This window comes from Carassius auratus, chromosome 22 (genome assembly GCF_003368295.1).
Source record: "Carassius auratus strain Wakin chromosome 22, ASM336829v1, whole genome shotgun sequence".
Lineage (NCBI taxonomy): Eukaryota > Metazoa > Chordata > Actinopteri > Cypriniformes > Cyprinidae > Carassius > Carassius auratus.
The window spans coordinates 9795697-9821066 of record NC_039264.1 but is presented as its reverse complement, the minus strand read 5'-3'; the positions used below and the strand labels follow the sequence as shown (position 1 = coordinate 9821066).

The window sequence follows — 25370 nt, the reverse complement described above, 5'->3', positions numbered from 1 at the left end:
CTCCTCTGTAAAATGTGCTGCGTACACTCGAATATTGGGGATGTACTGTTCTGGAACAGTGTTGTAAATAAAAATGAACCACTGCTTTCTAATTGTGTCCTCTTTTGGAAAGCCGTAGTTTGGCTTTCATAACAAAACACACAGCATCACAAGTGTTTTAGGATGGCGTGGCTGAGCGTTCACTTTTATAAAGAATATCGATTTGGGTTTGAGACTTTAATCTTTCCAACTTTATGGATCTTCTGTATGCATAAACAGCATTATCACTCGCAAGACAAAGGAAAGCATGAAATCACATCACGACCCTTTTAATTGCTTCTGTAAGGCATTTTAAATTAACAGAAAAATAACAGAATACCAGTTCGGAAAGACGTGGAGTAAATAAATACATTTAGGTCTGAACTATTCCTTTAAAACATGCCGTAGTGTTACTAATAAACCATTAACAGCTAAAACTGCTGTTACTGTCTGGACCCCAGTAAGCAGTGTTGGAGGTAACACATTAACAGTAATGCATGTTACATAATTAGATTACTTTTTTCAAGTAACGCAATACTTTTTAAGGTTTTTTTTTTTTTCAAGTAAGTAATGGCAGTTTCCTTTTTTTCCCCACTGTGAAAAAAAAAAAAAACTGAATTCCTCAAAATAAAAAAATCAGTAAAAAAGCTAACTCAGTTATCACTATTAACTAGTTTCTCGTGCATATTTCTAGAATATTGGTTGTTCATTAGTAATTATAAAGCACATATTAATGCCTTGTTCTTCATGACCATATTTTAGATCCCTTAATCCAAAAAAAAAAAAAAAAAAACATACTAAACAACTACTTTAATAATCAGCAAATTAGGAGATTACTGGGGCAAAAGCCATAGTTATCAGTTTTAACAGTAAGAGGTGGACCCTAAACTAAAGTGTGACCATTAACACAAATACCCATTAAGTATTTAATCCCAGTTTATTGACAAATATCCAGTTCAACCATACTAATAAGCAAAAAAAATGGCATTAGTTAACAGCACATTTGTTTTTTATTGCTGTATTAAGAGTATTGAACATCTCCTGCTGCGTCCTATACTTCATGTCATCCAGAATGGCAGTACAGCCTTTTTTTGAAAGGTTTGTGTGGTCCCACTTTATATTAGGTGGCCTTAACTACTATGCAATTACATAAAAAAATAAATAAGTACAATGTACTTATTGTGTTCATATTGTATTGTAAAACACTTTTGCTGCTATTGAGGTGGGATAGGGGTAAGGTTAGGGAGAGGGTTGGAGGTATGGGTAAGTTTAAGGGTGGGTTAAGGTGTAAAGTATGGGTCAACAGTGTAATTTATAAATGTAATTACAGAAATTAAATACAGATGTAATTACATGTCGTTTTTTTTAAATCTAAATAAACAAAGTAGCTGCCCCTGAAATAAGACTCAGAAAACTGAATAATAAAAAATCCTGAGAGCTTTACCAAGTTCATGTCAGAAAGATACAAACGGTTTTGAAGATATTTTAAAATGAGAAGAATGATTATGAGCAAGATTTTGTGACACTAGAAAGAATGCGCTTTTTGTATATTTACACACCTTTAATCAAACATTGGCTTGTTTGTCAAATCTCAAAGTTAGAACATGAAAATGTTTTTGAGTATGCAAACATGAATGTGTTAGATGAGTATTGAATGAATGGAGAATGTAATAAGCATATAAATAAGTGGAATGGATCATTCGTTTTTGTTCAGTTATTTGACATGAAAGAATAGTAAACCTCAAGGATTCATGCAGCAGCTGAGTCAAGCTCTCAGTTTATTTCAGTGAAGGATGAATGGTCTCTGCTTTGGAGAAATTATGCATAGCCACAGTGTCATCCATTGTACAGTATATATGCAGAAGATCTGTGAGGATCTTCTTGAATTCTCAGTTACATACAGTCCTGCAAATTCAAGTTCAAGATGGCGCCAGGATGTTTGTTGGCTTGCCACAGTCTGTCATTGTCTCTTTTGTTTGTATAGTATTTTTGTTTGTTATATCACGCACTCTGTTTGCTCCCCTCTGGTATATGATCGCATGATGCTACTTAGGCCCAATCCCAATTCTACCCCTTAGCCCTTCCCCGGTCTCGATTCTCTTTTGGTTGGAGGGGGTAGGGGAAGCGGCAGATAGCCCTTCAAACAAATATTTTCCGGGACCACACTTCAAACGAAGGGGTATGAATTATCTTGGCAACATGGCTGCTATAGTGAACAAAAAGACACATAAATGTAAGCTTTTTTGGCATTAATAAGGGTTAAAGATTTTAACCAAAAGTAATAATTTGTTTTATGTTACGTAAAAAATATTTCTAAAAGCATGTTAATATACAAAAGCAATACAAAAGTAATATAGGCCTAGACCAAATTATTCGAGAAAAAGGTGAATCTCTGTGCCAGTCTCCCTCTGGTGCCTCCCCTTCCCCACCTCCCAGTGGTCTGTTCGATTATGCCTCAATCAATGTCAAATTTGGCAGACACCGACCTCAGACATGGCCTAGAAAAGGCACGAAGAGTCGGGGGAGGAAAAAAGAAGAGACAGCGGGATGATGCTCGTGCATCGCTTGCAGGTAAGACAATGTTTTAAATAAAAATTTTAGTTTTAAAAGAACGGCGTTAGGTAACGACGCAATTTTTTCAGTTACGCGGTAATCTAACTAATTACTTTTCCCGTCATTACAACCCCGTTAACGTTACTGAACGTTAAATGCGGTGCGTTACTATGCATTGATTTAATAAACTGCAATCCGAACGCACCCCTGGCTCACACAGCGAGTGAGCAGGTGGGTTAATGACGAGATAAGCAGTTGTGATTGGCTAAGGCAGAGTCATGGATTTTATGGTAGCCAATCAGAGACAGTGTTTTTACACACATGCCGGCACACGCTGCGCCAAACACACACACACACACGCAACAGCTACACAGAGATTCGCAGCAGAGATGGCGAGATGGCGAGTCAGGAGCAATCAGATGAAAAGTTGGCATTTTCAAGGTGAAGATATAAGCACTACTTCAAATTCATTGTGGTCAAAGGCAAGAACGTGCATGTAATGTGTACATGCAATGTGTGACACGCATCTACAAAGCTAGTGGCCAAAAACACCTTTTCTTACAAAGATGATACTTGAAGTGCAGGATAAAACTCTCGCTGACTGTTGACGTGCAATAAATATTGAAAGTTATGTACCTGTCTGTTCTACTCATTTCAACTGACTTGTGAAAATTGCAAAAAAAGAGAAAAAAAGAAAAGAAAAAGAAAGTACAAATTCTCTTTTATTTTTATTTTTTTTACAGTAACGCAAATAGTTACTTTCCCTGGTAAGGATAGTTACATTTCCCTGGTGCTTAGGGCACCCAAATGGCTAGCGCCGGCCCTGGCCACAGCATATGTCTAATCAGGGCCATAACTGCCGTAGACATTTGATGGGGGCTAATCCCCCCAATAATTAGAAATCACTAAACCATTTTCTCAAATATTGCCTATTCGAGAGAGACAGAGAGAGAGAGAGAGAGAGACAGAGAGAGAGAGAGAGAGAGAGAGAGAGAGAGAGAGAGAAATGAAAGTTGCGTGTATTAGTCTCTGTGCGTTTATCTTTTTAGAGTGAGTTTACTTAAAAACAGCAATTGTATCCTCTCGTCGCTGGAAAATATAATGTAGCGATTCAGTATGTAAACTGTATTTAATAAAAGTCGTGGGGCAGCATTGATTTTAATATAGATTTTAATATACATGTGTGCTGTCCTTCAAAGTCCCTGGTCAAATAATTTATTTATTTATTAGTCGTTTGATTTTTTGCAATGTGCTTCAGGTCCAACTAACCCCTGGTCACTAACTAACGTGGTCATACGCTTGACCTTGTATTATCTTTGGGATTTTCTATTGATAGAGTGAAGATTTTACCTGGGTTTTGAAGCATGTGAGAAACAACTTTCCACTAAACTACTTACGACCCATGCTACTTAAAGGCTGTCTGTCTTTAACTAATCACAACTGAAGACCACTTCTTGGAAATTACATGAAGTAAGTTAAGATGTAAAGAGAAATTTCTGTGGAAATCAGAAACCATGTACCAACAATATTCTGTATGTTACAATTAAAAGAAGCAATATATACATATATGTGTTTTTTGATTACCTTTCTTGATCTTACGATGAAAGTTAATGGCATCTACAGATGCCGTCACAATGTTGGTCTTGCAATGACGAGCAGCAACAATCCCTGCCACCTCGTCCATCAGTTTCATGGTCACACCTGAGGATGACAGATATCAGAGCAATTTACAATCTCATTTACAATCAGAATCATCAAAGTAAAAACCATTCAAAGGTCATTCACATAAACCCCCCCTTCCTCAAATTGTGCCCTGTAGGTCCAATGCACTGCAGAGTTTAGCTCCAACCCTGATCGAAGTCACCTGTCTGCGATTTTCGAATGATCCCAAAAACAGTGATTGGTATTGATTAGCATGCTCAGGTGTGTTTGATTAGGGTTAGAGCTAAACTCTGCAGGAAAGTGGATCTTGAGGTCCAGATTTGAGGATCCCTGACATAAACTGTTGGTTATTCTGAAAGAAAACGCAAAGATAAATAAACAATAAAAATCCTTACAATAAAAAAAGCTAATTATTTTGGTGTTTTACAGGAACAACAATGATAATTTTCTCACTCAAATGATTGCTTTGACTCTGAAATAGCCCTGTTGTCATGACAAGAGCTCAGTGTCAGGCTGGATGGGTGATGACACTGCTATGACAGTGTTGCAGTGACATTTAAATGTGTGAAATTCTATCATTTAAAGCCAAAATAGAACTAACAGCATAATATAGGCAAATAACAACAGCAGAATCATCATAAAAACTTAATGCAAGCTAATAGTCGAGAGTTCATTTAATTATCATTACTATTTTGGCTGATATTGCTATTTTCATACTAAATATATACACAAGTGAAACACAGAACCTGTTGTTATGTGACAGAGATTTACATTAAAGCACCAATGATGCAGTATCATTACTGCTTAGTAAGCACTGTAACAGTAATCATTTAAATTGCATAGTGCACGGCTGGGACACAGTTCATTGCTTTATGAATTATACATCTCTCTGGGCAGAACAGGTCACCATCAGTCTCAGGAGAATCAGACCACTTGTTCTGAATCACAATATCTGTCCTGGAAATTTCACTGTCCAAACCTATTCCAATAGGCTTGTGGGAGGATAGTTTGTGTGATATAGATATAGTTGTTTTTCTTTTATAATCGTCCCATTAGCCAAAGCTCTGAAATATAATTTGGGTTGCATTCAGATTCAAAAATTGCATAACAAGGTACCATGGCCCATTTGACGATATAGACAGAATTGACCAAAGGCAATTGGTACTTACAAGTATTGTAGAATAATGTGTGATCATGATCAGAATTTCTAGATGAGAGTAAACAATGCCAAAATTCTAATTTTAGGGTGAACTTTTGCTTTGAAATCAGTGATATATATTGCACTGAATATACTATATAATGTGTTTTAACATATGTTGCTTGCATTTTACAGTTTTTTAAGAAATCGCAACATTAAGAATCATATAAGTAAAATACAGAAAGAAATTAATAATAAAAATTGTTTTTGATCCATACACATTTAAAAGTTCCAAATTAAATGGCAATTAAAAATAAAATCTGTAATTCATGCCATGTCTAACATTCATGAAACTCTTGACCAAGGCACACCCTTCACATCTGGTTCCTCTTGCAAAAACATACAATAGTAGCCATAGTTTTTACCAAAATACACGGTGATTTGAGTTGCCCCAATTTTGTAGGTTACTACACTATTGTGGAGTCTTTTTATACATGATGCCTTAGATTTTGGCTAATGTATCAACCGAAATGCCTAATAAAATCAAAGAGCTAATATGTATTTTACCAACCGCTGAGGAGCAGAAATGATATGAACAGTCAGCTCATTAAAGTCACTGTGAAGACTGCTAAGAATGGCCACAAATTCAAGAAAATACAGTATATGGAAGATGCTGCTGCTCTCCGGGTTTAAAAAAAAATATAATAAATATAAGATAAATGATAAATATAAGCAGACTGCATGTGATTTAAGGCCTTTAACAACCATTTCTATTGGTATGCTGTAACATTAAGAATATGACATCACAGCAATAACCAACAGATGATTAAAGCAGAGAAAGTTTATTTTAAATGACCGTATTATTATTCTGTAACCACTTACAGTGTAATAGTTTTGAATGCGGACATGCAAATTATTTATTTTCATGCTAAAAAAAATATATCATAATGTAACTTAATAAGTATCTTGATAATTATGTCTGTAGTATATCATGAGAACACAGCACACAAATGGCATTCCAATGTTTCTTTAGAATGATCTTTGTAATGACACTTAGATCATTCTAAAGGTCATCAGATCAATGCTAATCGATTAGATCAGGGACAAATGGTTGACATAACTATTATGGTTGTAAAAAACTGTATCTTTCCATCAAAGAATCATAATCATTTAGAGCTATAAGATAATTAAGTATTGGAAACTCAGCAAAAAGCATAAAAAAGAATAAAAAAACAAACAAACAAACAAAAATAAATAAATAAATAAATATATACATACATATATATATATATATATATATATATATATATATATATATATATATATATATATATATATATATATATATATATATATATATAAAATAAAACTCAAGACGGATGGTTAATTTAGCAAGAAGGTCAGCAGGTAGCGCAGATACAGAACAGAATGACAATACTAGGAATATTTATATTCCAAGATGATTTGTGATTCACAGTGCCAATGCATGTTTTGTAAGCTCCCTTGACACCAGACAGGCAGAGACTTGACTACTCTGGATCACTGTATGAGCTGGTTTTAGCGAGGGACCCTGGGGACTCTCATTCCTAAGATTTGATTCCTTCAATATACACATGCACTAAAAAAACACTCCACCCTCAAAAACTCTCCAAACAATCTGTGGCCAAGTTTCTTCACAAATATCAGCTGGTGAGAATGAATCACCTCTGGAAGTGCAGAGATGTAAAAATATAGGAGAAGCATGAAATGGCTGTTGAAAGTTGTCTGCATAAGTGCCATAAAAGGGGTCATTTTTTTGTCAGGCAAGAGGCTCCTTCTGCAAGCTTTCACACCTGATCTTGTGTGTTTCAATACATTGTCTATCCGGAGTTGCAAACTATCCATGTTTGTTGTTTCATATGACAAAATTCGACAGTAGATATCCTGTTAAAACTGCAGCTTTTATCAAACAATGATAATTCAAGTAAAAATCATTTTGATCTTTTACTACATTTAATGTAATAACAGAAATCAACAAAATGCATAAAATAGACATGTAAACTTTTAAGGAATATATTAAATTATGGTCACACTTTAGTTTGGGGACAAATTCTCTATTTTAACCAACTATTAACTATGATTTTTGACTTAACAATTTGCCTCTTATTAATAGTTAATAAGCTAGTTGTTAAGTTTAGATATCAGGTAGGTTTAAGGGATGTAAAATATGGTCCTTCTAGTGAACCTGGTCTTACTAAATTAGTTAAAAAGCATTCTGGGGATGCCACCGGCATAACATTCTGGGATATAAGCATCCATTCCACAATATATGCAGGTTGGTTCAGTCACCTCCTTCCACCTGGTATTAAGATGCATTTTCTGTGCAGTGCACAAATAGATTTGAAAGTACAAAACCATTATACGTGGCTTATGAGCACATTGTGAACATTCTGAACATGAATGCTAGCGAATTAATAATAACCTAGGGAAAAGAATGAAAAATACAAAATAAAAGACATAAAAATATAAACAAACCAACTCCTGAAAACAACTGTGACAATGAAATTGTGAAAAAGTGTTTGTTTCTTTCAAGCATTCATATCTTTGCACTGTTCTCTTTCTGTTCTGTTTAGGGCTGGGATAAACGATTATTTTTTTTTTACGATTAATCTAGCGATTATTTTTTCGATGCATCGATTAATCTAACGATTAATTTTTTCCAGACCGATTCGATTTTGATTATCTCCCCATTAATTGACTACTAACAATTTATACATGTTGATTTACCTATCTGAATGAAAAAAACATGAATTCCTTAACATTGCAAAAAAAAACTCAGAATGCTCCACGTGAAACTTTGGAGTTCCGCCCTTTTTCCATTGTGTCTAATGATTTTGGTTAATATGCACGAGGGAGGGAGGGAGAGAGAGAGAGAGCGAGAGAGATAGAGAGAGAGAGAGAGAGAGCAAGACAGCGCTCGTGTAGTTTGAAGACTGTGAGTGCGCGAGCGCGTGTGAAACTTTGGTGTTTCGCCCTTTTTCTATCGTGTTTAATGATTTTGATTAATATGCACGAGGGAGAGAGAGAGCAAGAATCGCTTGCGTTGTTTGAAGACTTGTGAGTGTGTGCGCGCAGCCGGGGCTGTCACTGCCATTCACCGATCAAATAAGGCTTTGACAGCCGCCAAAAAAAAAAAGATCAATGCAGGAAAACCCCTGGATTGGTTATATAACGTAGAATGTTGATCCGGCCATCGCGTATATTCAGCGCACATAAGGTAAACGTTTTGCAAACATTTTTTAGAGAAATAAAAACAGGTTGACGAATCGATGCGCATATTATGATGACGTCACCGCAAAAAATACGTCGACTTCATCGATGACCTCGACACGTTTTCATGGTGACATGATCCAGTCTTTGAACTGCCGTTTATTCACCACACAGACTTTCAAACTACACAGTACACCCTAGACTACATTTCCCATAATCCATTACACAAATCACAAGTTCACCTGATAACAATCACACACACACACACACAGCACAATCAACACTTCTTCTCACACACTATCAAGTATTGTTTAGTGCTAGAGAGTTTACTTTACGGAGTCACTTCTAGTTTCGTCTTAGTTTGTTTCCTGACCTTTTGCCTCTGTGTATCGGATTAACCCTGTCTTCTGTTTCAGACTGTGTTCGCACCTCGCCTGGTCTATTGCTCGTGACTACCCCTCTGGATATTGTTCGCTCATCGAAGACCCACACTTGTTCTAGGATTGCTTTGTTTTACCTGTGTTATACCTGATTGCCATTGTTTGACCCATGCCTGTTTATGACCAAGTCTCTTAATAAAGCCTTGCATATGGATCCACACGTCTCAATCTCGTCAGCCCCATAAAACATGGTCTAGTACATCAGGCAAAAAATAAATCCAAGAAAGAAAAAGAAAGGAATAATCCAAGAATAAATTTAAACACAAGCATTTCATTTTTTTTTCAGTGTCATAAGGACAAAAACTCAGTATTAAGCACAGTGAGAATGTGTATTACAGTTATTTAAATTCATGAAAGCTCCCCCATCCGTCTCCATCTGCCTTTGGTAAGGTGAAATGTAAGTCAATCTGACTGACTCTCATGATGGGCAGAGAGTTTTTGCCACTGCAGTTAAATTATGGAAGCGACATTTGAAAACTGATTTTGTTTTTGTTTTTCCATTATTTATATATGCCTCCATAACTGTCAGTTAGAATGATTTCTACTGGCTGATTTGCAAAGACAAATTAATCAAAGCCTGGTGATACAGTCAATAATGCGGCAAATATCTTAATATATCTGACTTCTGTCACACTTCTGGACTGTTTGTTGTGTTTTCTTTGCCCATGTGCTCTGTGTGACCTAGTTTGTCTCGCATTCATTAAAGGGTTTGTTCACCAAAAAATGAAAATAATCTCATTAATTACTCACCCTCATGTCGTTCCAAACCTGCAAAACCTTCGCTCATCTTTGGAACACAAATTAAGACATTTTTTTAAATAAATCGGAGGGCTATCTTATCCTCTACAGACAACTGAAATGTTCCCAGGTCCAGAAACATAGTAAATTTAGAAGGTAAAACCGTCCGAGTGGTATCAGTGGTTCAACTTCAGTTTTGCAATGCTACACGAATACTTTTTTTTTTGCACAAAGAAAACAGCATATAACATAATTTGCTCAACAATTCCTTTCTCCTGAGTTAAGTCTTCTGCCTTTTTATACCCACGGTTTCCCTTAAACATAAACAATGCTTATTACGCGGATAAGGCTCATGTGCATGCTTTCCCCCGAACGTAAACCACGCTGATTACATCCAATATGTTCTTGGGTACTCTCCAAAATGGCGGAAGCCGTAACATAGGGGAGAAAAATGGTCGAGTAAATGATGTTATTTTTGAGTATTCTCATAGCACCGTTGAGCCACTGATGTCAAATGGACTGTTTTACTGATATATTTACTACGTTTCTGGACCTGGGAACATTTCAGTTGTGTTAATCTCTATGGTAGGGTCAGATAGCTCTCCGATTTCATCAAAAATATCTTAATTTGTGTTCCGAAGATGAATGAAGGTCTTACGGGTTTGGAACGACACGAGGGTGAGTAATTATTGACATCCCTTTCATTTTGGGGTGGGCTATCCCTTTAAGTCATTTGCTTTGGGTGTGTCTAGTAGTGAAGTTACGTACGACTCTGAAGCTTCGATGTGCGTAACAAGCATGCAACAAAATGTCTAGAGAAGACTCGTATCAAGGCATTTATTAGTTTGCAAGAGACACGTGATCGACGACAAATGAAGCCTCACTTTCTATCCAATCACATGCGTGTTTTGCTTTGCGAGAAAATGTTCGATCCCTCAGATCTTACTTTACAAGTACGTTTTAATTCAGACTTATTCAGTTACATTTGAGATACTCAGTCATACAAGTACTATGACGAATAAAAATTATTTCAGGAAAATGTTATATTTGTCATATGCAACTAATATGTGTACATTTTCCTTCTAATGAATAATAACCAAATGACTTAATGAATGGGAGACAGAAACTAGGTCACGTAGAGCACATGGGGAAAGTAAACACACCAAACACTCCAGGGGTGTGAAAACTTTCAGACTGAAATTGAATGATTCAGAGTATCTCACCCACCCGTTCTGCAACAGTACCCAGATTTTACAGTAATCAAATGTTCAATGATAAAAAAAAATACATAAATAAATAAAAGAAAGCACTTTTATTAATATTATCAATCATTATATAGTCTACAAGCTGTTCAATTATTAACATGATATGAACTGAATAGGAAAATTTAAAGTTTGATAATAAAATGAGCAACATCTATTTATTTATGCACATCAATTAACAATAGCCTAATTACACATAATTATGTGCTGCATTTTCCCCCCAAAACCAACCTATTTCTGGATCATGGGCTATCAGCTGAGAACCATTGTTATTTAGTTACTTGTTTGTCTGTTTGTTTGTTTATTACATTCAGGAGCCTGTCAAAGAAGAAACTTCTGAAAAGTGTAACATCAACAAGACTCTTTTCAGTCTTTTCAGTCAGAAAGATGCTTGCAAAACTGAATATCTGTCTGTATGCAAATGACCATAATGGCATGCAAACCTAAGGGGGCTTTAACTGCACAGTCAAAGAGTGATGTATGGTTCCTGGGCTCCAGCTCTGAGAAGACTAATGAGGGCTCAATGGGAAAAAAACAATTAAAAAGCCAGTCCCAGAGGAGCCTTTGCTGCTAGCAGGTGGTTAAATTATAAGATTTCTTGTGATGATTACCCACATTTTTCCCCCCTGAACAGGCTGAGCCGTGAGTCACCATGATAAATGATGAAATATTCCTCTTCAATCTAGTACTCTTAGGCCTGGTTTCACATACAGGGCTTAGGTTTAGCCAGGACTAGGCCATAGTTCATTCAGGACATTTAAGTGCCTTAAGTGTTAGAAATGTGCCTTATAAAGAACATTACTTGTGTGCATCTTGAGACAAAAAATAATAATAGTAAAATATTTTAAGATCAGTCATTGCAAGTTTCTTCCGGACAGGCATTTTAGTCTGAAACTAGGCTTAAGCCTTGTCTATGAAACCTTGGGATAATGCTCAATTGTTTTTTTTTTTTTAATCTCCCCACTACATTTCAGACAATTTCAGGTCTACTTAGATAAACAGCTGTACCATCAGCAAAACCAAACAATCTGTTTACTTCACAGAATATCACCCTCTCTTTTTTCTTTTAATCTTAATGGTAAAATAAAAATAATAATAATAAAATGCCTTTGTAATGAAGTGTTACCACGTAAAGAGGTTCTGAGATATTCTCAAAATAGAAACAAATATTGTTTTATATTTGTAGACTGAGTATTACCGGCTGCTAGTTAGCGCGGCAGCTTGCGGCAACAGTTTTACTTTATTTAAAGCCTTTGTGAGTCATAATGAATTCACTTGTGGATGTCGAATACCTCCTATAAAAGCTAGCAAATACTCTGATCTACAAAAAATGACTTATCACTGTTTTTGATGGACCTTTTCATTTACACATCAACTAACTTTCACTAGAGTATTAGACGTTTAATAAGTGATAAAACTTTAGTCAATAGTTTAGTCAAAATTCATTCACTCTCATGTGTTTTCAAACCCATATGCTCTGATTTTTCTTCTATAAAACACAAAAGTAGTAGTTTTTAAGCATCTTCACAGACTTATCTCTTGCATACAATGGCAGTTCATAATATCTACTTCTGTCACGTTATGAAAAGGTATAACACCATAAAGGTAAGGCGAATAATTCTACTGAAATTCTGAACAAACTAAAATTCTTCCCCTCTGCTGAAAAGCTGAAATTTCATTCACGTCCGCTTTTTTTTTTTATTATTATTTGTTTATCTTTATTTGACAGACTACACATTGTAATGGGAAAAAAAGCTGCAAAAACGATTTGTCCTTTTGTGTACAAAAGGGTGAACAAATGATGTATGAATTGTGTGTCTTCCACAAATCAATGCTAAATGCATGATCATCTAAGCCAACCACAAACCATGTACAGTATAGTACATACAATAGAAGTAATGTACATGCAAAAGAAATAGAAACACAGGCTTACGTGAAGCTATTATTTTTGTACACACCACATAGATGTGTTATTTGAGTTGACTGTATTCAAAAGTATATTTCAGTTATATTTTTAGTAGTCTTGTAATGTTTGTGCTTATAGTCTTGCAAACACGTTTCATTTTTTAAACATTAATTTGCAGTGCTGCTTGCTCGCTCGCTAGGCTTTCAGTGGAAGCTCATCACCGCACACACATTTTCCATTCATGCAGCGGTGTCTGTCCCGAGTTGTATTTAATGCAAAATATTCCTTTAACATATTTTTAGTAGTTTAATATCTGGTAAAGACTCAGCTGGGTTTACTCATACACAACTCCCACTTTCTTACTACAGATAACAGTGCCATATTGGCACACAGCCTTTCTTACGGAGTAACACACACAGATATAAACACACTCACTCTTGATCTGTGATGGATGTAACCTGTCTGCACTCTATAATCTTTTCTGATGGAGCGCGGCTGGAGGAAATCCAGATGCATTTATGCACCCATCTGTTAGTTTTATCGATGCCTCCTCTCCACTCACACACACACACACACACTTCATCTCTGTCCATTAACCGACATACTTTCTCGTCCCCAAACACACAATCTCCCAAAAGACACATTGCTCAGGCTCCAATGATTCAGCTGGCAGCTCTTTCAGTCTGTGTTTTTCTATGATCTCATATGTTTTCCCATGTGAACGCAGATCCTGAACAGCCACTAGACCAGAACTTCAACTCCTATAACGTTATTAAGATCATACGATCTGTATTATGAAGTAATGTTTAGCCTTAATCTTGCTTTATAACCTTATTTTTAAGACAACAGGAACCATTTAACAGCTAAAAGTGTCACACTGAAATGTGTTCCTGTAGCTCAACTGGTAGAGCGTTGCGTTAGCAAGCAAGCTAGTGGAAGGTTGTGGGTTCGATTCCCCGGGAACACATGATAGGTAAAAATTGATAGCCTGAATGCACTGTAAGTCGCTTTGGATAAAAGCGTCTGCTAAATGCATAAGTTTTTAAATGTCTTTCATTCATTTAGAGTAGGCATTCCCAAACTCTTCTGTCAGCAAAACCCTTCTACAGGTAACATGTGAACAAGTGAAAGCGCTGAAGACTCTGATGTGTCCCAGTGAGAGCTGTGTTCTGTGGCTATGTGGGATGACAGATTCAGATTCTACCAAACCTTTAAAGATGAGAAAACATGATCCCATGCACAATGCCTACACAAGACAGCTATTCATAGCAACCTGTCACACAGCAAAGTCAAATGAGCTTTGAATTTTTTAAATCTTCTCTCAGCCCTCACATTATTTCCCTCTCAAGAACCAAAGCACATCTCACTGTCTTACCTTCTAATTCAAAAGTTTTCTTTAAAGCAACATCAACTCTGTTTATCTGAGCAATAAATGACAGAACATACCATTACAGAAACCCATAATTCAGAATCTGCAGCAGGATTATATGCTGTTCAGAACTGATTCAATTCAAATTCACTTCATTAATTAGAGTTCAGTTTTCACTGAGCTAGAAAAAGGGAAGCAGAGTTACAATGAAGAGTGGTGAAAACTTAAATTTTTAATAAAGTTAAGACAGGCTCAGGATTTAAGGCTGTAGATTAATGGACAATGGTGGACACTTAAAAATAAAGACACTTTTATTTCCCAAATGCAAATACTCATTGAATTTCTTTAAATTATAACTCAGTAAATCCAAAAATGCACAAAATCACTTACACAGACTTTGAAATGAACTTTTCCATACTTCTGGAATGACCTGCCCAACTCAATCTTAGTCTATCTTCAAGAAACAGCTAAAAACACATCTCTTCCATCTTCATTAGCTCCTCTAACTCTAGCACTCTCTATTCTAATTTTATGAAAGAAAACAAATACCTTGACCCTTTAACACTTGCACTCTGAATTGAATTTATATTCTTACTACTCGGCTTTGTTTTTCTGTTTATTTATTATAAAAACAAACAAGCAAACAAATAACTTTGCTATATTTAATGCATTACACTCGGAGTAGACTGGTCTTTCTAAGCGAGATTCCAATTCGGCGGTGACCATTGAAAAAGGCAGCCTGAATAATCATCAAAAACTTCCCTTTTCTATTGCAGTGAAAAAGATAACAGCATATCGGTTTGGAACAATACGCAGATGTGATGACTGACTTTTCATTTCTGAATGAACTGTTTATTTAACAGCATAGGAAAGGGGAGAAAAAAAGAGAATGCTTCTTCAACCAAAGTAAAATTATTAACTTGAATGCCAGACAAGTTATGAATGAGATAAATACTAATAAGACGGAAATGAGATGGAGGCAAAAGGACAGTTCCATATCAAAGAGGGAAATCACAGCTGTCATATTGCTTTTGTGTCGAGCAACAGAGGTTGCCAAGGGCCAGGCACAAACAGGATCTCCCTCGTCCCTCTGACAAACCGCCAGTCTCTGATCCTTTAGAAATCCATTCAGGATATTCAGTAGCTTTGGTCTGCTTTCATCATGCGTAATGGGGAAAAGCAGACGTGGAAACAGACGGTGAAGGCAGAGAGCGAGAATGTGCACGTGTGTGTAAGACAAACGTCCTTGCATACAGACACAGCTGTGACAGAGAGCTTGGGGGGGGGGGTGTATTTTCTCTTGCACTGGTCTGCTCATAGGACTGATTGAACTGTCTTTCTATCTTAAAAAAAAAGCTAAACTCATCAAAACAGGAATCTATTCACATGACTGCACAAAGTCTAAGTAGTAGGCATTTTATTCCTCAAACCTCCAGAAAGTACTACAGACACAGGACAAAGATAAACAGCTTCTAATCCGCATGCATCAACTGCAAGCAATCTAATGAAGTACTTTAAAATGGTATGTTTGCCTATATGCAGACACTGATCATTCATGTTAAACTCTCTATCCTTTGGGTTTAGTGCACCATCCAAACATGTTCTCATCATTTACTCACCTTCGGTCCCAGATGCATATGAGGTTCTTTCTTCAGATGAACTAAGATTTTTAGTAAAATAATCCTTCTCTGGGAGGCAACACAACAGAAGCAAACACAAAGTAAACCATACATCTACAGCTGATGAATTAATATCTTTTCGTTTAAGTCAAGCGAGGACTGATGAACCCAAATATGACAGTTGGCCAAAAATTATGGTTCATGGTTTAAAAAGTTTAATATATTAGCATTTTTCAAACAGACACCTAACTTTTCACTTCAGAAGTCAATAATTCATCAACTGAATTACATATGGGTTACTCATGTGGTTTTTGAAACTTTTGGGGCACATACATTTGCATCATATGGACTCACAGGGATGGATTACTTTTCTATAAATCTTCATCTGTGTTCTTCTGAAGAAAGAAAGTCATATACTCACTGATGAGCGAGTGATGTAAAACTACATTTCTCCAAATCTGTTCAGATGAATGAACAAACTCATCTACATCTTGGATGGGTGACTACATTTTGAGCAAGCGTTTATTTTAGAAAAAATTATTAGGTAGATTCAGATAACAGAATCAAAAAATGTAAATTACGCTGTAAAAGAGCTCTAAACAAAGAATATTGTCATTATTCAGCTCCAGTCAGTTCAGTGTTGATTCAGTTAAATGGCTGTTTTAAGTTAACCAATTAAAAATGAGTTCAATTCAGTCATTATGCAACTCTAGTCAGTTCAATGTTGACTCAATCCAGTTTGATAACGTGTCAATGTTGCAAAATGTATCAATAATGAAACAAATCAGATTCCGCTATATAAAGAAGCTCTACAGAAAACAAAGTCTGTTCAAGTTTTGTTCCTCATCCAGTGAAATCGTCTTTAAACCAATTTTGTCCTTTCCATTGGTCCCACTTTATATTAGGCATCTTTAACTACTATGTACATTACTAAGTACTGAAAATTATGATACAAAAATTATGCCTTCTGTAGAGCTGCTTATAGCTGAATTGAACTTTTCATAATTTATTAACTTTAATTAGTTATCAACTGAATCAACTCTGAACTGACTTGAGCTGAATAATGACTTTATAGCAGACTTTAAAGCTTTATAGCCGAATTAGAATTTTAATCAGTTTCCATCTGTTATAATCCTGATTAGTACTGTGAAGCTTTGAAACAATCTGTATTATATGAAGTGCTATAGGGATAAAGGGAAAGAAGGACATTCTCCCATAAAGGACAATGGAAAAGAAAGTGTATTACTGATACAGTGATCAATAGATGAACTTGAACGAACTGAATGAACTGATTTTTTTTTTTTTTTTTTGGGTTATGATGTGCAGAAGTTTGAAAAACCTTTGCAAATGATTCTCTTTTAATGACTTTTTGCATGAATATGTCAACAAAAACTAAAGCCTTTAGTCTTTTTTGGCCTCAATTCAATAAAATACTCTTGCAGCCACAATACTAGAGTTGTAGATGTTTGCCAAGGTGTTAATCTCCAGTTGCTAATGTGTTCTTGAGTGGTTGTTGGTGCATTGCTGAGCAGATGCAAGAGTGTGACAGGTAGGTTTTTATTATTATTGTTTTTTTTGTTTGTTTTTTTTACCAGTCCATCCTCAAGATTACGTGCATGTCACTAGCAAAAGTGTTTTCTCCAAGAATGCAAGAGAGTCGGTTATTTGATACAAATTAAACCGTGATAAAATAAAACAAAACAAAACAAGTCTAATGTAATATGAGAAAAAATAAAATATATCTAAAAAACACTATCAAATAGCTATAAAAAAAAAAAAAAACAACATTTCAGAAGAGGAAAGTGTCTATTTTGCCTCCCTGGAGATCATTGCGTTCTCATTGAGCTCTTAAAGCATGAACTTGAAGTGGAACAGCTAACTACAGGCAATAGTCAATAGTCTGATTTTCCTGACAATACAATAAGGCCTGTCTGCATGCTCACAGACATTCCACAGATCAACTTCAGTGAGTCAAACTGGCAGAAATAAACTAATTACAAAGTCATTCAATTCAACCTTCAATCACATCTGAATCAAATAAACTTGAATTTACTGTTCTGTAGGTGATGTAGTTTTTAGTGTGCACTCAGTTGTGTTAAAGCACTCAATATGAATTTTGCTGTAATACTGTAGATAGTAAAAATAGTAAAAATGTTTTAGTAAAAACTCATAAATGTCAAATTTTATGTGACTTTGTTAAAATAATGTTACTATAATAATACAAAATACAATAGTATTGCTTGCTTGTAAATGTGCTTCATTATTGTGTAAACAACAAATGGAAATGAAACATGAATTTGAGTGATCACTTGACTTGCTTTGGTTTGAATGCAGCAGTACAGAACAAAATATAATATAACTAACAAGATATGAAATTATTCTCTCTTTTACTGATGTAAGGCTCCTCCCATTTCACATTATTGATGTACCACGTCCACTACTAATTTGACTAAGGAGACATTTTCCAAAATGAAAACTAAGGTTTAGATTCAGCTTTGGGTGTCAAATATTGCCTGTTATGGCTTCTACACAGACTGTGCTGCTGATGTACTTGTGTTTATGTAACTCATTCAGGTCAGTGAGTCGACTACTTGTCATGCATGTATAAATGGGCCTGTGGGGGTTACAGCCAACCCTCTACATTGCAAGGAAATCCAACTAAATTCTGCTCTTGGCCATGAAATAATGTCTGTCTTAAGCCATTGACTAATAAATTGATTTAACTGGGCAATGACTGAGTTAGAGGCTGATCATTTTTTTAAAATAGAAATATTTTCACTGCGTGTCTTATGTTAGTTGCGGGTTGCCCATGAACGTTTTGTTCATTTTTAATGACTCTTTTACATAACTCAGCATTAAGAAGTTCTCTCAGAGTGAATTCAATGTTTTGTGACCACACATGAGCTATTTTATTTTGATCATGAGGAAATGACTCAGGAGGTGGACTCATTTGCTGTTACCTGTACACAGCCTATGTGGATGTCACATAATAAAAGAACAAACAACTCAGAAAAAAGGACACAATTGAGTAGGGAATTAATCATTAATTATAATAAAAAAAATATTCAATTCTCAGAGATCCCCAAACGGTTCGTGCGAAGCTGTTCAAAAGATTCAGTTTCCTTAAACCCCACCTTTCGGTAGCATACTGTGTTCTGATTGGTCAACTAACATAGTCAGGTTTGATTGGTTGTTCCGCACACAACTTCACGGTAAACAATGCGTTAGCATCTGTTTGGGGTGAAATATGTCTTATTCCTCTCATCGCGAAGCAAACAGTAAAATAAAAAACTAATCTAGGCAGAGATTATTATGCAAAGTGTTCCTAGTAGCGTACATAGAGATGGGCAAAAGATTTGAAACCTATAACGACTCGTTACAGCGATTCAGAGTCGACTCCTTACTTTAGAAGCCAATAACTTTATAAATCGTGTACTTTTTGGTTCAATCATCATACACTGTAATACAGGTAATTTTTGATTTCCCATCTGTGTGGCTCTTTAAAAAAAAGTATGTTTAATTCAGTGTGCTACTTGTTCCTTTGTAATTATTTCGGAATTTTACTAGCAAATTTTGAGTGAAAACTTGCTCAAAATAAATTTCAAAAGCATTTTTTTCCTCAGTTTAGCTGGTATTATAATGATTTCTTAATTAAGGATACAATTAAGGTTTGTGTATATAGATGTGTGAAAAATCTGGCTACTTAAAGTTTACCATTTTTATTTAACCTGAACGAAGATTTGTTGATGAGAATTAAGGATCCAAGCCAGGAAAATGATTTGATCTTCCCTCATTACTGACTTCAATATGACACTAAACTCATTTCAGGGCATGGAAAGAGCTGTTGTGCATTTAAAAAAAAATAAAGCAGGAATACAGCCAATTGGACCACAGACAGTTGTCTTCTTTCTTCATCTTCACTGTACTATTCTAATTGCTATCAATGGATTTGACGGATGTTAACTATGATTTCTACATATAAAGAAAAAACACTACACACGGTTTGGAAAACAAGATGCCTGACTTCCTAACTGAAATTGAACCCCACAAGTGACTGATTTGAAATTCTTATCATGGGAAGCAACTTGATAAAGGGTCACCCATAAATGGCACACACCACGCACATAGTTGAAATTGTCACAAATCCAGTCCCTCCTGTTCCTCCCACTCACCACCTGAGGTCTCCCACACATTTTCACCTGGACTCCCATTTCCCATAACCCTCTGCCCTGGAACTGATTACGGACACGCCTGTTTACTAGATCATCTCATGGTTTTGACAACCGCTTATGAACTCCCTGTCTACCTGCCATTGTCAAGGAGACCATTTTTGTGATCGTAACTCTATGTAGCTTTGTTTATCTGTAGAATCTTACTATCACTCTCTGTTGTTTAAAGTGATAAAATATAACAATTCCCACCATATTTCTGATATTATCTATCAACCTAATCTGATTAATTTGATCGTTCACTTTAAATCTGTGATTGCAGTGCACCTGCATCGCATTAGCACTCGTTAGCTTGTCATTAGCATTTCCATTTGTGCCTATCATGGTTTTCTTTCTCCTCTCCCTCGCTACTCTCTCTTAATCTTCTGTTCCGATCAAAACATTAAACAGGTTCTCCCCACTCAGGGATGCACCCACTGAGAAACCTGATGAAAGCGCTCTAGTTATTGGTGATTCTATTGTACGGAACATGAATATAGAGACACCAGCCACCATAGTCAAATGTTTACTGGGAACCAGAGTGCCTGACATCTTGGCAAATTTAAAAGTGCTGGCTAATGCTAAACGTAAATACAGTAAGATTGTTATTCATGCCGATGCTAATGATGTTCGACTTTGCCAGTCGGAGATCACTAAAATAACATTAAAGAGGTGTGTGAACTTGCAAGCACGATGTCAGACACTGTAATATGCTCTGGTCCCCTCCCTGCTTACTTTGGTGATGAAATGCATAGCAGATTGTCATCACTCAATGGCTGGATGGCTAAGTGGTGCCCACAGAATAACATAGGTTTCATAGACAATTGGACGAGCTTTGGGGCAGACCTGACTTGTTTAAAAGAGATGGTCTTCATCCCTCCTGGGGTGGCGCCACTCTTCTCTCTAGAAATATAGCTAAAAGTCTTAGAGTTTGCACCTGACTAACTGGGGCCCAGGTCAGGAAGCAGACAGACTGGCTAAAACGACCGTCTGCTTGCCGCCTCACGTCACAGAAGTCAGTGATTTTTCAGCACATAGAGACTCTTTTACCTAGATATCACACTATAGAGACTGTGTCTGTTCCCCGAACTAGAAAATACAATAAAAAAACGCATCACGTCCAAAAGGCAAAGGGGGAGGTGTTGCTTCAATTTATAACAATGTTTTCAGGATTTCTTCAAGAGGGCAGGCTTGAAGTATAACTCATTTGAAGTAATGGTGCTTCATATTACATTATCCAGAGAAACAAATGTTAATGATAAATCCCCTGTGATGTTTGTGCTGGCTACTGTATACAGGCCAACAGGGCACCATACACACTTTATTAAAGAATTTGCTGATTTTACATCCGAGTTAGTGCAGACTGCAGATAAAGTTTTAATAGTTGGTGATTTTTAATACCCATGGTGATAATGAAAAAGATGCCCTGGGATCAGCATTTATAGACATTCTGAACTCTATTGGGGGTTAGACAACAAGTCTCAGGACCTACTCATTGTCGAAATCAGTTAAGGAAAACAGTCTGACACCATGGTATAATGAGCAAACTCGCACCCTAAAGAGAGCAGCCCAGAAAATGGAGCGCAGCTAGAGGTATTTCATATTGCTTGGCGGGAAATAAACCTATCCTACAGAAAAACATTAAAAACTGCTAGATCGGATTACTTTTAGTCTCTTTTAGAAGAAAACAAACATAACCCCAGGTATTTATTCAATACAGTGGCTAAATTAACAAAAGATAAAGCATCAACAAGTGTTGACATTTCCCAACACCACAGCAGTAATGACTTTATGAACTACTTTATCTCTAATAGTATTGATTTTAGAAGTAAAATTGTAGCCACTCAGCCGTCAGCTACATCACGGTTCATGAATCCACTGTCTCTCTCTCGTGTGTGTCTGTGGATATGGTCTATGATCACTGCTGATCAGCAGCACCAGCTGTTACCAATTGTTTATGCCTTTTTATGTGCAGGAACTGGTGTCTCATGTTGTCAGATCATTGTGGTTCTCCGGTGTGTTCCCTTCTGTTCCCGTGCTGTTCATTTTCGATCGTGGATTCCCTCTCTGTTATTCGCCGTGTCTTTCGTTTTTTTTTTATTCCTACACTCTGCACTTGAATTATGAGCCCCGTCACAAGGGATACAGCACTGGATCACCGAGGACCATCACTGGTTCTCCACCAAGGTCCCTATGTCACCTACCATCTGAGTTTGTGATCGTATGACCTATCATCTGTGTTGTGGACTATCTGTGTTGTTTGTCTGACTGGCCGCTCTTATTCACCTTCTTAATAAAGCACTATCTTGCTATTGCATCCTGCTCCTGTCTCTGTCACACTACAGTATTGCATCAGACAGTGCACTATAGACCCCCTAAGGAACAGTTCCACTCATTCTCTACTATAGGAGAGAAAGAATTGTACAAACTAGTTAAATCATCTAAACCAACAACATGAATGTTATACCCTATTCCATCTAAGCACTTAAAAGAGGTGCTTCCAGAAGTCATAGATGATCTTCTGACTATTATTAATTCCTCAATGTCATTAGGATATGTCCCCAATACCTTCAAACTGGCTGTTATTAAGCCTCTCATAAAAAATGACCTGCTCTTATAATCTGATCGTGTTTGTATCTCTCTATTAGGTCTCGCTATTGGATCTAAGTGCTGCGTTCAACACTATTGACTACAAAATTCTTTTGCCTAAACTAGAACATTTTTTGGTATTAATCACCCCACCGCCCACTGAGCCTGGTTTCTCCCAAGGTTTTTTTCTCCATTTCTGTCACTGATGGAGTTTTAGTTCCTTGCCGTTGTCACCTCTGGCTTGCTTAGTTGGGGACACTTAATTTCCATCAATATTGTCAACTTGATTGCACAGATACTATTTGAAATGAACTGAGCTGGACAATGACATCACTGAATCAATGATGAACTGACTTTAACTTGCATTACTGGCACACTATTTTGACACAGTAAAGTTTAATACTGCTGTAATACTATACTTTAATACTGCTTTGACAGCCTGTATTTTATAAAGTGCAATATAAATAAAGGTAATCAATAAATATAAAAAAGTTTATTACCTCCATGTACAAAGCCATGCAGAGTGCAGTCAGATGGGCCGACAAGGTGGATCAGACTCGACTGACTAAATGCAACCGTGTAGGGTTCTAAAAAATAAGAAAACAGAGAGAAAAACCTAATACACACCTACAAATATAACTGAATATAAATAACTGCAAATAAAAGTAAAAAAAAAAACCCTTGTTCTCTGAGCAATAAAAAAAACATAAATACCGTATTTTCCGCACTATAAGGCACACATAAAAACCTTTAATTTCCTCAAAAATTAAAAACGACAGTGCGCCTTATAATCCGGAGCGCCTTATTTATGGATTAAGGCGCTCTGTCAAAATGTTGACATTCCCTTTAGAACAGCTCCAAATAGTGGATGCATAACGCAAACCCAGTCAAACATTTGACTGCAGTATCTTCTATTCTATGCGCCTTATAATCCGGTGCGCCCTATATATGAAAACAGTTCTAAAACAGGCCATTATTGAAGGTGCGCCTTATAATCCAGTGCGGAAAAATACGGTAGTTTCCTAATGCCACAAAAAATATTCTTCATATTCCTTTAATTTAAAAAATTTATAGTTCTTCAGAGAAATATTCATACATACCTTTTGTTTGTCTATCTGTGCAGCAAAATAACAAAATGAAATCAAGGTAAGACTCGATTCATAAAACTTTTACTGACAAATTAAATGTCCAACAGAGAGCAATGACTAACAGAAATATAAAAAATGGCCAAGGAACCTTGATGTTAATTGGACATGTACTAAGGTAACACTATGTTTTTGGACAAAGACCATTGCATATTTTGTACACTGGGGCCAGTTGCACAAGCTTAGCCACCATGTTAAGACTGTCTTAAAAACTAATTAAACCAACTAGCAGTTGCCAAGGGGTAGTCAGTCTTACTTTTCCAATTCAAATAAGACCAATCTACCTTTTCAGAACTGAATAAAAAATGTTATGAAGAATTGAACTGAAGAAAAAAAAATTAGATGACTAACATAAGTCTAAACAGTTTATACAGCCGGCTATTGTAGTACCTAATTTTCAGTACATTTGACGTTTCAATAAATTTTCGGTACACAATTTACAGATGATGATTTTAAAGATGATGATGCTGGTCATTCAGTACTATGCTATCAAAGAACGTATCGGTTACGTATTGTAACCTTCATTCCCTGAAGAAGGGAACAGAGACGTCACGAATTGGGAATCATGCTAGAGAGACCAATCCACTTTTGAGTGTACACTAAACGAGCCAATGCTCATTGTCATGCGATGATTGCATCCAGCTGCCACTGATTGCTGCACAAGTATAAATTGGCAGCAGGTGCAAAGCATACTCAGGTTTTTGCTGAAGAGCAGAGCCTATGATCCAGCCTCTCAGTGGCAGCTGTGGCAACAGTATGCAACGTCTCCATTCCCTCCTTCAGGGAACAAGGGTTCCAATACGTAACTGAGACGTTCCCTTTCAGTCGGTCACTTTCGACGTCATGTTGATGACCAACGAAATTGGGAATCCCTACCAAAACGCCACAGATGCTGCCTCTTCTAGTGTCTTGTGTGAGCCACCTTGAGTATAGGCCAGGGCTCGCAGCAGGAAGGCCAATCACTGTTTGTCTTAGCACTACCCACTCAGTGAGATTGTTTAACACTGGGAAAACAGACCAGTTCCACTTGGAACAGAATTTTAACATGGGATCCACTCGGGTCACAACATATGGACCCAGCCCTCTACCAGTTCTCAAGGATTCATTGAACAAGGGCCTGGTCCCAGATGTTCGATGTCCCGAGGGGATGGAGGGAGCTCGAAAGGGTCTACAGTATGGAATCTCTGTAGCAAATTTCACTATTTGTGACATAGCAAGGCACCACGAGCCAGTGCCCAGTAGGATGAAACACTTTTAGGGCAGGGCACGCCCTGTGCCTGATAAGACAGGATGATGGCATCCAATATCCAATGGTCCATCCTCTGTTTGGAGATGGCATTCCCTTCCTGCCGACCTCTGAAACAAACAAAGAACTACTCTGAGGACCTGAAGCTTTGTGTCCTGTCCATGTACAATCTTAAAGTGCGGATGGGAAAAGCAAAGCTTTGTGCCAGTGCATCTGTGCAATGTTCCC

At 36.7% G+C, this 25370-nt stretch overlaps 1 protein-coding gene across 7 annotated transcripts in view; it reads right to left on the bottom strand.

The window, feature by feature from the left end:
- LOC113039651 (cytosolic acyl coenzyme A thioester hydrolase-like) overlaps window positions 1–25370 on the bottom strand; it is a 67012-nt gene that overhangs the window by 17423 nt on the left and 24219 nt on the right. For 5 of the 7 annotated variants that reach the window (XM_026197627.1, XM_026197632.1, XM_026197625.1 and 2 more), the window contains exons 6-8: window positions 23852–23866; window positions 23252–23338; window positions 4156–4272 (exon numbers count right to left, since the gene is read on the bottom strand). In XM_026197627.1, coding sequence (XP_026053412.1) covers window positions 4156–4272; window positions 23252–23338; window positions 23852–23866 — 219 coding nt within the window. The remainder of the gene's footprint in view (window positions 1–4155; window positions 4273–23251; window positions 23339–23851; window positions 23867–25370) is intronic. The other 2 variants (XM_026197626.1, XM_026197630.1) reach the window with 1 other exon arrangement.